We start from the raw sequence: 12,473 nt of genomic DNA on the forward strand, positions 1-12,473 counted from the left end.
GGTGGGGGTTAGCGTTCTCACTGGGACTGTGATTGAGGAGATCTCCCAGATAAAATACTAGTAGTAGCGATGAGGGCAGTGATGGTGGTAGGAATATCGAACAAATGGTAGAACCACCACCCCGTTTATTGAACACGTCAATGTGGCTTGCCCTCTGTTAATCCTCACAATGATGCTATGTATACGCAGTTTACACACGCAAAAAATGAAGCTCGGAGAAGTCGGGTCACTGGACCAGGGTCACACAGCTTAAAAAAAAAAAAAAAAAAAAAAGGCACAGCAAGAATGGAGCTCAGCTTTGGCCCCTGAACACAGGCTCCTACCCACTTGCTATGTAGCCTCTCAGTTAAGTCACAGAATCACCCTATGTATATCATGTTCTCCAGTACACGTCCTCCCAGGCAGAAGAAACAGCACGCAGGCAGGCAGGGCGGCTGGCCTTATTCCATTTGACCGCTGAAGAAACTGAGGCTCGGAAAGGGGAGGCGACACAGGTCACACGGTCAGAAGACTGTGGAGCCAGAACCTTGAGGCCCGAGGATGGGCTGTGCCTCCTACGTGCCCCATCCCAGGGCCTGGGGCAGGGATGAAGCGGCACCTCATGCCTCTTCCCCGGGCCCCCTAGCTGCTGACAGAGCCGAGGTCCCAGCTCCCAGAGCAGAGCTCTCTTGCACCGCCCTTCAAACCTTCCCAGTCACCAGCTGCCTGCTCTCTTGTCTTATGAATTTGTGTCTCAATTGGCTAAGCCCCCCCCCCCCGTGGGGACAAGCAGGCCAGGGGTCTATTTATCCAACACTGTTGGGGTCTCTAGGGCACTGTTTATCCCAAAGCAACACAGTAAAGTGCCACAGCCTGCAGCCAACAGGTGCAAATCCCTGCAAACCCCATAGTTATGACCTGGAGACAGGGGCCAGGCAGGCGGCTGGGGTCAGAAGGAAGTCCTGCAGGGCACTTCAAGACCTGACTGGGGTGAGTGTGTGTGTGAAACTGTGGGGGGGGCGGGCAGAAGGGAGGGAGACGGAGAGAGGAGGCTTGGGTGGGCTCTCACCCACATCGATGACACGCTGCTTGGCAGTGGGTTGCCGGGAATGCCAGTGCTTCCAGAAGCGTAGCTGCTCCCCCGGGACTTTCTCGTTGTCAAAGACCACCATCACCACACTCTGCAGGCACAAGCAGCCACAGTGACTCCCAGCCTCCCGGAGAGGCCCAGGCATCCGCTGACCCTTCCCAGAGCCTTGGTCCGGTACCCCTGCCCTTTTGCCTCGGTTTCCCCCACTCTATGGCAATGGACAGTTATCCTAGGGTCCTCGTCAGGCAGGGCTGGCCCAACCATCCTACCCCTTTCCCAAGCTGCTCCAGGGGCAACATACCTTGACTTTGTTGGAGGACAAGGCAAGGCCTTTGCCGCCTGCTGGGGTCCGCAGGGTGATGGGATAGAACTGGCCTTTGTTGAGGTAGGCCATAGGCGACTCCCCTGACTTGATGTGGATGGCTTTGGGGGAGCCCAGGGTGTACTCAAAGTCACTGCAGGGAAGAGAGGGTGAGGGCAGTAAGGCTGAGCTCCCAGGCAGGAGTATCCCAGAGGGCAGTGGGGCAGGGAGCCTGAGGTTGTGCTATGGATTTGCTGTGTGACCTAGTAAATCACTCAACCTCCCTGGGCCTCAGTTTCCACACTTTTGGTTTCTTTCCTTCCTTTTTCCTCTTTCTTTTCTTCCTTTCTTCCTTTCTTCCTTTCTTTCTTTCTTTCTTTCTTTCTTTCCTTTCTTTCTTTCCTTTCTTTCCTTTCTTTCCTTTCTTTCTTTCTTTCTTTCTTCCTTTCTTCCTTTCTTTCTTCTCTTTCTTTTCTTTCTTTCTTTCTTTCTTTCTTTCTTTCTTTCTTTCTTTCTTTCTTTCTTTCTTTCTCCCTCCCTTTCTTCAAGATTTTAAAAATTATTTTTAAGTAATCTCTACACCCAATATATGGCTCGAACTTACAACCCTGAGGTCAAGAGTTGCATGCTTTACGACAGCCAGGCGTCCCTGGAGTTTCTATTTAGTGGTTTCCTTGAGCCACAATCCTGCAGAATAATAAATAATGGAAACCAGAGAGACCCCTGAGGGGTGACAAAACCATAGGAGAGACTAAGGGCAACAGAATCTTAGTTTTTTTGTTTTGTTTTTGTTTTTAATGTTTATTTATTTGAGAGAGAGAGAGAGAGAGAGAGAGAGAGAGAGAGAGAGAGAGCGCGAGCGCCCGTGTGTGCACAAGCGGGGGAAGGGCAGACAAGCGGGGGGAAGGGCGGATGTGTGTGTGTGTGTGGGGGGGGGACAGAGGATCCAAAGCAGGCTCTGTGCTAACGACCAAGAGCCGATGTGGGGCTTGAACCCACAAACCATGAGATCGTGACCTGAGCCGAAGTCAGACAGCCTGACCAAATGAGCCACCCAGGTGCCTCAGAACCTCAGTGTTTTAAACAGGGCTCTGAGCCCCTTTTCAGCCCAGGAAACAAATGGAGAAATCAGTCTCTTTCCTTTCATGTGCCTTCACTCTCCTCTTCGCATTCATTGATGATGGCTACTCTGGGGACAGTATGAGGCTCTGTCTGTAGCCCCCGGCCTACTGCCCAAGTGGCCAAAGTTCCAGAGCAGCTGAGTTACCTCTTGGGGCTGGGATAGTCTTCTGGACACGGGGGTTCTGGGGACGTTTTCAGGATATCTGGGAAGAGCAGTGACTGCAGAGAAACACAATTCAGAGAGAATAAATGGCCACATTCAGGCTGCTGGGGCCTCATCCCGGGCCTGCTCCATACAGCTGTGCAGGTTGTTTAGTGCACAACTGGAGCAACAGTACATGGCAAACCTGCCTCTGCTCTAGGACTTTTCACCCCATGGATTCCAAACCTCTGATCTCCTCACTGTCTTCTCCCCTTCTGCACATGCATGCACATATCCAGGGATGCTGTGAGGGGTATGGGGGTGGGCCCTCACCTCCTGTGGGTCATCTTTGAAGGTGCTGTCAGGCTGCCAGCGCTGTGTGGGCGGCACCCCATGAATGCTCTCAAACAAGGAGTTGAGGGAGCTGTTATCATACACATCACTGGTGGGCAGCAGGTAGCTGTCCACAGAGCCAGCTTCCAGCTTGCCAGGGCCTGCGGGGAGGGGAGCTGCCTTGCCCGGAGTGGGCACGGCCCCCTCCAAGCTCATCAGGTTATTCTTCTTGAGCACATCTGGGTACTCTGGGGCTCCAGACACATTCTCGGTCAGGAATTTCATGAGATGCGTGGGACTTTCAAGGGGAGCGAGGTCCATCTCATAGTCCATGCCATGGTAGTACCTGGGGAGAGAGGAGGGCTGAGTGAGTGCCCCTCTTCTCTCCAGGGGCAGGGGGATCCTTGGCCGGATTGGAGGGTGAGCACCGACCTTCTTTAACACAACGTCACGTCGGACCTTCCCGACACGCATGACTCAGGGCACAGTACCAGGCCCGTTTGTCACAGGGATGAGTGGGGAGGAGGGTGTTAAGAACGGAACAAAGTACCGGCTCAGGGCTGAAGGGAAAACATCTGCTTTATCTTTTACTGGTCCTTGGTAATTTTAAAAACTGAAATTTTATTTATTTCTTATCCAGAGTCCAATGTCTCCACTTTAAAACACCTGTATTCAGTCATCAGTACAGTGTGTGTGTGTAGGGGGTGGCGGTGTATATTTGTGAGTACAGTTAATATATATTCAGAAAAAGGTCTAGAAGGATATACCCCAAACTGTTAAGGGCGGGGAGGGGAGTCGGAATACAGGAAACTTTTACTTTCTACTTTATACATTTCTATAGAATTTGAATATTTTATAACAAACAGGTATTGCTTTTGTAATCAGAAAAGCTAACAACATTAAAAGAAAAATTAGTTTTCAGAAAAGTCCCACACACTAAACCCTATTGTTTCTAGCATGGAGGGGCCCTGAGCCAGCTGCATGAGTGGTAATGCCTGCCTTAGCAGTTTGGATTTTCTGGAAGGCAGACAGAAGCCCGGAAGGTTTCCTAGCAGAGGCCCTACGTGGGGCAGAGCAGTGGGGGGTGTGGTGGGAGAGGGGGGCTGGGGCAGAGTAGAGAAAGGGCAGGGTCCCTCTTAGTGCCCATCTAACCACGAGCATGGCCTGGGCTGCCTTCCACAGGGAGAGGAACATCAGTGCCCCAAGGCACTAATGCCAGGCAGAGGCCCAAGAGAGCCAGAGGAAAGAAGTACCTGAACCACCTCCCCTCCTCCCGCCCCAGGCCAGGTCTCCCTCCCCAGGAGGCTGCAGGGAGGAGGGGTTTGGAGCTAGGACAGAAAAGCTGCCTTCAGGGCTTTTCCTAGCCGAGGGCTTTGAAGTTTGTTTTCAGTAAACTGTGTGTGTGTGTGTGTGTGTGTGTGTGTGTGTGTGTGTGTGTGTGTCTGTGTGTTTTCAAGCAGGGTCTCTATGACTTGGTGGCCCCTAGTCTCTTTTGCCTTCATAGGCTCCTTCTTCCATGAAAAATATTTTAAAATACCTTTTACAATTGCATTGGTATAAAAAGAAATATAATCCAGGTTGCATTACGATCATCGTTTTCTTCTGATTTGACAATAAATTCTAACACTTTCATGGGCCCCTAAGAGTCCCATGGGTCCTAAGCCCTGAGCCCTCTGTGCCCAATGGATAAGCCCAGAGGTGGAGGTAAGGGCGAAGAAAGGGGCAGAGGTGGTAGTTGGGCGTGTCTCACCTCTTTCCTTGGTCATTCCGGCCCCCAGTGCTGGAGGATAGTATCCGCTTCTCCTTGGGGCCCTGAGAGGAAAGAGGGATTTATACATTTATGTTAAGACCAACCCTCCCCCCCCCACCCCCCAGCAGACTTGGCCAGGCAGGGGAGCTATCTTGGTCACTGGGACAAAACCTGCCACCCAGTCCTTAGAGTTGGCAGGCCATCATTTAGTCTGAGCCCCCAGCTGGAGAAGTACCCCAAGATCAGCAGTTAGGCATCATGGAATTTGGAGTCAGGCAGATCCGGATTAAGTTCTAACTTGACCACTTAAAAGGGCTGTCTGACTCTAGATAAATGACCGCGCCTTTCTGAGACTGTTTCTTCACATGGCGAGTGGCAGATTATAATGCCTACTTCAAGGGTGTTGTGGAGATTTATTAATAAAAATAATGCTTACTTTTATTTTTCATTTTTATTATTTTTTTAATGCTTACTTTTTAAAAAAGGTCTGATTTATTTATTTCCTTATTTCTTTATTTACAAATGTTCATTTTTGAGAGACAGCAAGTTGGGGAGGGGCAGAGAGAGAGAGAAGAGGAGGCAGAGAATCCCAAGCAGGCTCCACGCTGTCAGCACAGAGCGCGACGTAGGATTCGAACTCACAAACTGTGAGATCATGACCTGAGCCGAAATCAAGAGTTAGACACTTAATTGATTGAGCCACCCAGGCACCCCTTAAGACTTTACTTTTAAGTAATCTCTACACCCAACATGGGGCTCGAACTCACAACCCCAAGATCAAGAGGTACATGCTCTACTGATTGAGCCAGCAGGAGCCCCTTCATTGTGGTTTTTCAGTAGAGTGCTTCTTGTGCACGGGGCCCTGTATGAAGGCCTTCTATGTGATCTCTAATTTAGTCCCTACAACCACTCTGTAATAGCTACTAATGTTATCTCCATTATATGAATGAAGAAACTGAGGCCCAGAGAGGCTCTGTTGTCTTAGTGGTTAGGAGCATGGACTCTGGATCCAGATTTCTTGGATTCAATTCCTAGATAGGCCATATAGTGGCTGTGTGACCTTGGGCAAGTCTCTTAACCTCTCTGTACCTCCTCTGTAAGACAAGGATAATAATAGCAACATCAACCCCATGTATGTTTAGAACAGCACCTAGCATATGGAGGACACTATATAAATGTTATTTTAATGATTATAATTATAATATCATTGTATCTTAGAGCATCTAGGTCATTTCGACTTCTGGCTGATAAAGCCATAACCAGGGCTCCAACCCAGCCTAGTGACTCCAAAGCCTGGGCTCCTACTCACACCCCATGGGACAGGATGAAGGAAGGTACCTGGCATTCAGTAAGAAAGGATAAGCTGTCACCTTTAGAACTATATTGCCCAAAACCACATTGCCAGTCTGTGACCAGACCAGGTCTCAAATCCCAACTCAGTGCTCTCTTCACATCATGAGACCCTGTCCTCATTATCCACGGAGCTGTTCTGAACCCAGAGTGCCCTGAAATGGGGAGGAAGGGCAGGTGTGCCTCATCAGGACACAGTATTTCACTAAAGCCACCATAGGTGTCACCTGCGGCTCCCCACCGTTCTGGCCCTGGGGGACGGTCCTTTGCCTGGGGAGATGGTGCTGGATTTTACTTTATGGTCCAACCTCGAGCTGTAAATCCCAGGTCGGGTTTCAATCCAGGCCTAGGATTCTTAGCTCCCACTGTGTCTCCAGTCGGCCTGTGCCAAATGCTATCAGGATGCTATTGTTCTGCTGGGGAGGAAGTAAGCTAGGGTAACCATACCACTCCAAGGGGAGAAGGAAAGCCAGAGAGAAAATTGGGGGCCTTCTCGAATCTGGGGCCACACGTTCCATCCTTGGCCCGTGAATTTACACAGAGAGTTTGCCTTCCCCCTTGGGGTAAGGTAGACAAAGTATTTCTTTGGTCAGTAAATTTGAGGGCTTATTTACAAAGGAGCTTTAAAATCTTCAAGTTCAAAGCCAGTTATCTCAATAATTGGCTGTTTCTGTTTCCTATTCTCAAATCTGGGAGAGTCTCTTAGAGCAGTCACCCAGCCTAGGGAAGGTAAGAAAGTTTGCTGTCATGTGACAATTCAGACAGATGGGTAGGGGCTGCTCGGAGCACTGCATTGAAAAAGATTCTTCAGCCCCACGTACCCCCAGTGAGAATGCAGGCTGTAATCCATTAGCAATGTCTGGCACAGGCACTGGAAGGGGTAGCTGGGTCACTGTGTTATGTATTTGTTACTGCTGACTACTTCAAGCCCGCGTGTCAGATATGGGAGGGCCTAATTCTCAGGAGCGGAGAGTCTACCAGAGTGTCAAGGCCAAGGTCCCCGGAAACAATCAGAGAACAATAAAGGCCGTTCGTCAGGAGGTGTTGAATCATACTGAACGGCAGCAAGGGCAGGAAGGACAGTCAGACACTCGGGAGAGGGAGAGGTGATGTGGCAGGACAGCTGCCAAGTGAAAGTGGCCTTGGGAAGAAAAGAAAATGGTTCAAGAGCAGAAGGCATGTTCCAGGTGGTCAGGTTGGGATAGGTGGGTGGGGGGGGACAGGGCAACTGGGATGACCCAAGGGCAGGGGCAGAAGGAAGATGGCAGGTGTCAGGGCGTGTGTGTGCCATTGGTACACATTGATCCATTCCATCAGCACACACGGAGCACTGAGTGTGTGGCCAGTAGTGTGGGGTGCTGAGGACCGAGTAATGATCACCACGTGGTTCCTGCCCTCGAGAGCTCAGTCATGGGGGCGATGAAGAAATAAATGCATAAATAATAAGTTTCTAAAGACAGGGTCAAGGGTAATGATGGTAATAATGACGGAACCAAGAGGCACAGAATGGGAGACCCAAGAAAACCTTCCCCGTTCTCAGTGAATGAATGAGGTGACCTTGAAGCTGAGATCCAGAGTTAAGAGTGGGGTTTGGTCAGGGGGAAAGGGGAGGGGGCCAGGCAGAGGGAACAGCATGTGCAAAGACCCAGAGGAGAGAAAAAATACAGCGAGGGGCTGGGGGAGGCCTGCGGGGCCGTGAGGCCTGAAAGCGAAGGCATACATTCAGTCGGGGGGGGGGGGGGGGGGGACATGCCCAGAGGGGTGAACGCACCATGTAGTAGTCGTAGAGGAAGCTCAAGGCTGCCACACTGTCGTCGTCGCCATTGACCCTCATCATGGCCTTCGTGGCGGCCGTCAAGGGGTTTTCCAGGTAGGTCTTCCAGGCCTCGTCCTCACTAGTGTAGGGGAACTTCTGGAAGTTGACCGGGTCATTCTTTAGCAGTCGTACGGACCTGAAACTAGGAGGTGAGTAAGGAATGTTAAATTTAGGCTGTCCCAGAAGAAGGTCCATGGATGGTCAGCCTCAGGCCAATGCCCAGGGATTTCAGAGTCTTAAAAACCTGGAACCGTTTCTTCTGCCACCACCGGGCAGCTTGGGGGACTAGAACGTACCTGCCCTCGGGCGCTAGATGCTTTCAGTCAATATCAAATGTTGCCATATGAAAGCCGCAGACCTCGGGCCTCAGTTCCCTCATCTGCAGCACAAAGACCATAATCCCAACCTTGCAAAGCTTCAGACAGGATTCAATAAAATGTTTCCATGGTAGATCCTTATTCAAGGGGGATTTAGCATTAGAAGGATAGGAAACAACGACAAGCTGTGAAGAACAAAATTTCCAGATGGCCCAGCACAAGTTCTCCCAAAGAAGTTCCTCTCCAGACTGTGAAGGCCACGGAAGGCTGGCGATTGTTGCAAGTTAGGGAGCGTGGCGAGGAACAGAGAGAGCCAGGGCGAGGAAGCCTGTGGGCAGAACCTGGTCTTGGGAAGTGGCCTTTCAGACCAACACGGATTGCAGAGGGCACAAGCAGCCACTCAGAGCCAGGAACCAGAGGCGAAAGCTGGAGGCCGCGCGGAGGAGACGGAACCCGGAAGGGCTGAGAACTCAGACACGTACAAGGCATGTGGCCCAAGAGACGAGCCACAGGGGCTCAAAGGAAAGAGATCATGAGAGGCTTTTTGGAGGAAGCAGGACATTTTAGCAGGGGGAATACTCAGCACTGGGGAATAGATCACACAGAAGAGCCAAGGGAGGCCATAGGGATAGGGACAGGACACAGAATAATGATGTAGGTTATTAAAATTATTATCTAATCTTTATTGAGCATTGACCATGTTTCAGATGCTGTGCTAAGCACTCTCCATGGATTCTCTTACTTAATTCTCATAAGAACCCCGCAAGGCAGGCACTATTAGTGTCCCTATCTTAGAGATGAGGAAACTGAAGCTCAGAGAAGCTAAGGGAATTGCTCAAACTCCTGTTAGTGAGGGGCCCTGAGGGCAATCAAGCTCAAGCAGGATGATGCTGTAATGCAGGATGCTGTTCTCAAACTTTAGCTGCATCCGAATGACCCGGAAGGCTTATTTTTAAAACACAGAATTCTGGGCTCCACCCCTGGCGTTTCTGATTCAGTAAGTCTGGGGTAGCCGGGGGTTTGCATTTCTAACAAGTTCCCTGGTGATTCTGATGCCGGTAGTCTGGGGACCACCTTTTGAGAATCATGGTTGTAAAACGTGCTCGTAACGGTGAGCAAAGGCATAGAGGTGGGAAAGTTCTGGTCTGTTCATTTTAGAGCAATGAGTGTGTGGAGAGTGGCAGGTGAGAGATGGGAGCAGCTAGGCTGGGACACTGCGGGAGGCTAGTGGGTGGGCAAGGACCTCACAATCATGCTGCAGGAAGTGCCCTCTAGCCACCCTGCAGCTCAAGCCTGCATTCCCAGACACGGAGTGGGAACAGCAGCCAGACCACACCCAGGCAGGCAGTGGGTGGCAGCTCTCGGGGCGGAGGGGGAGGGGGCTTCATCCAGGGCACAGTGTCTCCCATCACACTGGGCCCCAGGGTGCGGGACATAGGGCTCTGAGAGGGAGGGGGAGAGAGCTGTCACACAGGAAAGAGAAATGACAGAAACCTTCCTGCGCTAGGGGTGCGGAAAGGGAGGCACACCCCGAGTTTCTGTTACAATAAATCAAGGGCATTAAGACGGAGAAGTGAGAAGTAGGCCCCTCCTAGCTGCCTCCTGGGCCGGGGGGGTTAGAAGAATTTACAGAGCAATCCCAGGTCACTGGCCCCGGCCCCTCCCAGCCCCAGGCTAAAGGAAACTCCCACACTAAAAGGACGGGGGAGAAGCAGGCAAAGGCCGGTGGGCGCCCTCCCTCCACATCAGTTGGGACCCCCAGTGCTTTGCACTGTCCCTCATTTGTAAGAGGAGTCTCACAAAAGCACCCACCACATAGGAGTAGGAGGATTGAGTGCTTTGCCACACAAAGAATGATTAGAACGGAGACTGGCACATAACAAGTGCTTAACACATGAGAGCCATTCTTGTGCTCCGGACCCAGCTTTGGAGCCAGACATCGAGCGTTGCAAAGTGATACAAGACACGGTCACCCTGCAAGCCAGCGGCAGAGCTGGGCCTAGAGCCCGTTCGCTGAGCCCGTTCTCTGGCAGAATGGCCATTACCAGCTGCGATGAGCTACCGGTTATCTTACCGTATTTAAAAATCCAAGTTTAGAAGACAGTGATAAAGTCCCATCAGGAAGAAAAGGTCAGTGTTTGTCGTTATTCCGGGAGGCCTTTCTGGCCTACGAGGGTCTCCGGTCCACCCTGCTGGGACCCCACCCTCTGAGTCCTTGCTACACAGTGGCTGTCACACCTTAAGCATTTACCACAGACACGGTGCTGGTTTTCTGCACTGTCTCATCGACTCTGTGCAATAGCCCTGAGAGACAGGTATTGGGGAAATGGAGACTCAAACAGGTAATATTACCTGCTCAAGGGCCCTCAGCTGGTAGGTGGTAGAAGCTTGCCCTGAACCCGGACCTGCTGGACTCTAAGATGTTCTGTACCCCATGCTCGTCTCCTTTCGGGATGCCTTTCTTATTCTGGAAATTCCCCTCCTCTGCAATACATTGAACAAATGGTCCACTGACATACAGAAAAGGATTTTCCACCCACACAAGGAAGGAGGAACTGAGTAAGAAAGCAAGATGACTGGAAGTTTCTGGCCAGGAGCTGGGAGCCCTAGTGTCTTCGTCCCCGTGCCTGCTCGTGCTACCAATCAATTTCATGTTCCCAGACTAAGCACTTGGCTTCCAGAAAGTCTTGACTATGGATAAGATTGGCATTGACTTATGTGCCAAATCCTGAAATCCAAGAACTTCTGGTATCCTTCACTTAACACTGGAATTGAGGATCAAGGGCCCAGTGGGTGAGAGACGTGAAGAGTTCCAGGTAGTGAGCCTTACTTAAGGGTGACAGAGCCGGAATAAGGAGGGGAGACAAGGTGACTCTCACCCTGTGCAGTCACCTTCTCAAGGGCTTCCACCAACTCTCTGTTGGCCCAAGGCAGAACTCCTCGGCTACAAGAAGGAGGAAGGAGAATGGGGGAGAACAGGATGGCCAGAGGACTTGGCCTTGGGCAGCCTTCTTGATGTCAGATCTCTACCAGGGCATAGAAGAACCCTGAGCAGCACCATGCAAAGAAACAGCACCAGAGTCATAACCTGACAGACCCAAGTCAACTGTGTGTCCTTGGGTAAGGCATTAGCCTCTCTGAGCCTATTTCCTCATCTGTTAGATGGGTCTCCTGAATGTCTTCTGTGCACCCAGTCAGGGACTCTCTAGGCCTTGGTGAATCAGCCAAGAACAAGACAGATAAGGCTCTGCTCCCATGGAACTTACAGTTTAATTGGGGAGGACAGACCACAAACAAGGAGTAAATGAGTTAATTTTAGTCAGTGATAAGTGCTGTGAAGAAAATTAAAACAGTCATGTGAGGGAGTCACCAGGAATGGCTACTTTCGAGTGGGGCTAATCTCATGGGCTGTTAGGAGAATTAAATGCATTAACGTAAGAAGTGTGCTTAGCCTAGAGCCTGCCAGAGAATAATCACTCAGTAAATAATAGCCATCATCATCACTATCATCATGGCCCCCCAAATGAGAGTAAAGGGGAGACTCTGCCTAAGGTTCTTAAATTAACATCCTCCCTAAGCCTCCTGTGAACAAGGTTCTGTGTCAAAAACAAAAGAGACAGTGTAATAACCCCTCGCCTTGACTTTCACGTTCATTATCCCATGGGGCCTCCCAACATACATGGTGTGTTATTATCTTTACTTTACAGACCAGGAAATAGACAACACAGATGTTAGGTGACCTGTTCCAGGGGACTGGTCAAGTGAGTTACAAAGCCAGCCCTCCTGGGATCTAACTCCACAACTAGTCACTTTTCCACCGACAATTAGTTTCCAAGAAGGGACACAGAAGAGAGGAAAAACCCAATAAATATGGGTGGCATCCATCCAACCCTCCATCCCTGATCTTAACAAATATTTATCAAGTAACTACTATGTGCCAGGCCTTGTCCTAGGCAAACAAGACAACGAGGTCATCCCTGCCATCATGCAGGTTGCATTTCAGTGGCAGGAAGACAGACAAAACCACAAAAACAAACACCGAACATTAGGCGAAGACAGCGATGAAGGAAAGGCAGCAGGAGCCTGACCTGCCTAAAGTCTGGGGAGTAACCGGATGTTGTTAAGAGGAGTACTGGAGGGAAGAGGGAGCAGTGAGATAGGTGGGGAGGATTTTGGATCTTCCAGAGCAGAGGAGAAGAGACACAAGATCAAAGGCATAAGCCTGGGACCGCTCCCAGAGCTTGTCCACCTACTGTGTGCCAGGTTTTTTGCA

The 12,473-nt window shown here is 50.6% G+C and overlaps 1 protein-coding gene across 3 annotated transcripts in view; it reads right to left on the bottom strand.

Moving 5' to 3' along the window:
- Window positions 1-12,473, bottom strand: part of GRHL3 (grainyhead like transcription factor 3) — a 34,684-nt gene that overhangs the window by 14,969 nt on the left and 7,242 nt on the right. For all 3 annotated transcript variants that reach the window (XM_058718633.1, XM_058718632.1, XM_058718635.1), the window contains exons 2-7: window positions 7,839-8,025; window positions 4,718-4,779; window positions 2,968-3,313; window positions 2,638-2,711; window positions 1,371-1,524; window positions 1,049-1,160 (exon numbers count right to left, since the gene is read on the bottom strand). In XM_058718633.1, the coding sequence (XP_058574616.1) occupies window positions 1,049-1,160; window positions 1,371-1,524; window positions 2,638-2,711; window positions 2,968-3,313; window positions 4,718-4,779; window positions 7,839-8,025 (935 nt within the window). The remainder of the gene's footprint in view (window positions 1-1,048; window positions 1,161-1,370; window positions 1,525-2,637; window positions 2,712-2,967; window positions 3,314-4,717; window positions 4,780-7,838; window positions 8,026-12,473) is intronic.

Source organism: Neofelis nebulosa, chromosome 2 (assembly GCF_028018385.1).
Source record: "Neofelis nebulosa isolate mNeoNeb1 chromosome 2, mNeoNeb1.pri, whole genome shotgun sequence".
In the NCBI taxonomy this organism is placed as follows: Eukaryota; Metazoa; Chordata; class Mammalia; order Carnivora; family Felidae; genus Neofelis; species Neofelis nebulosa.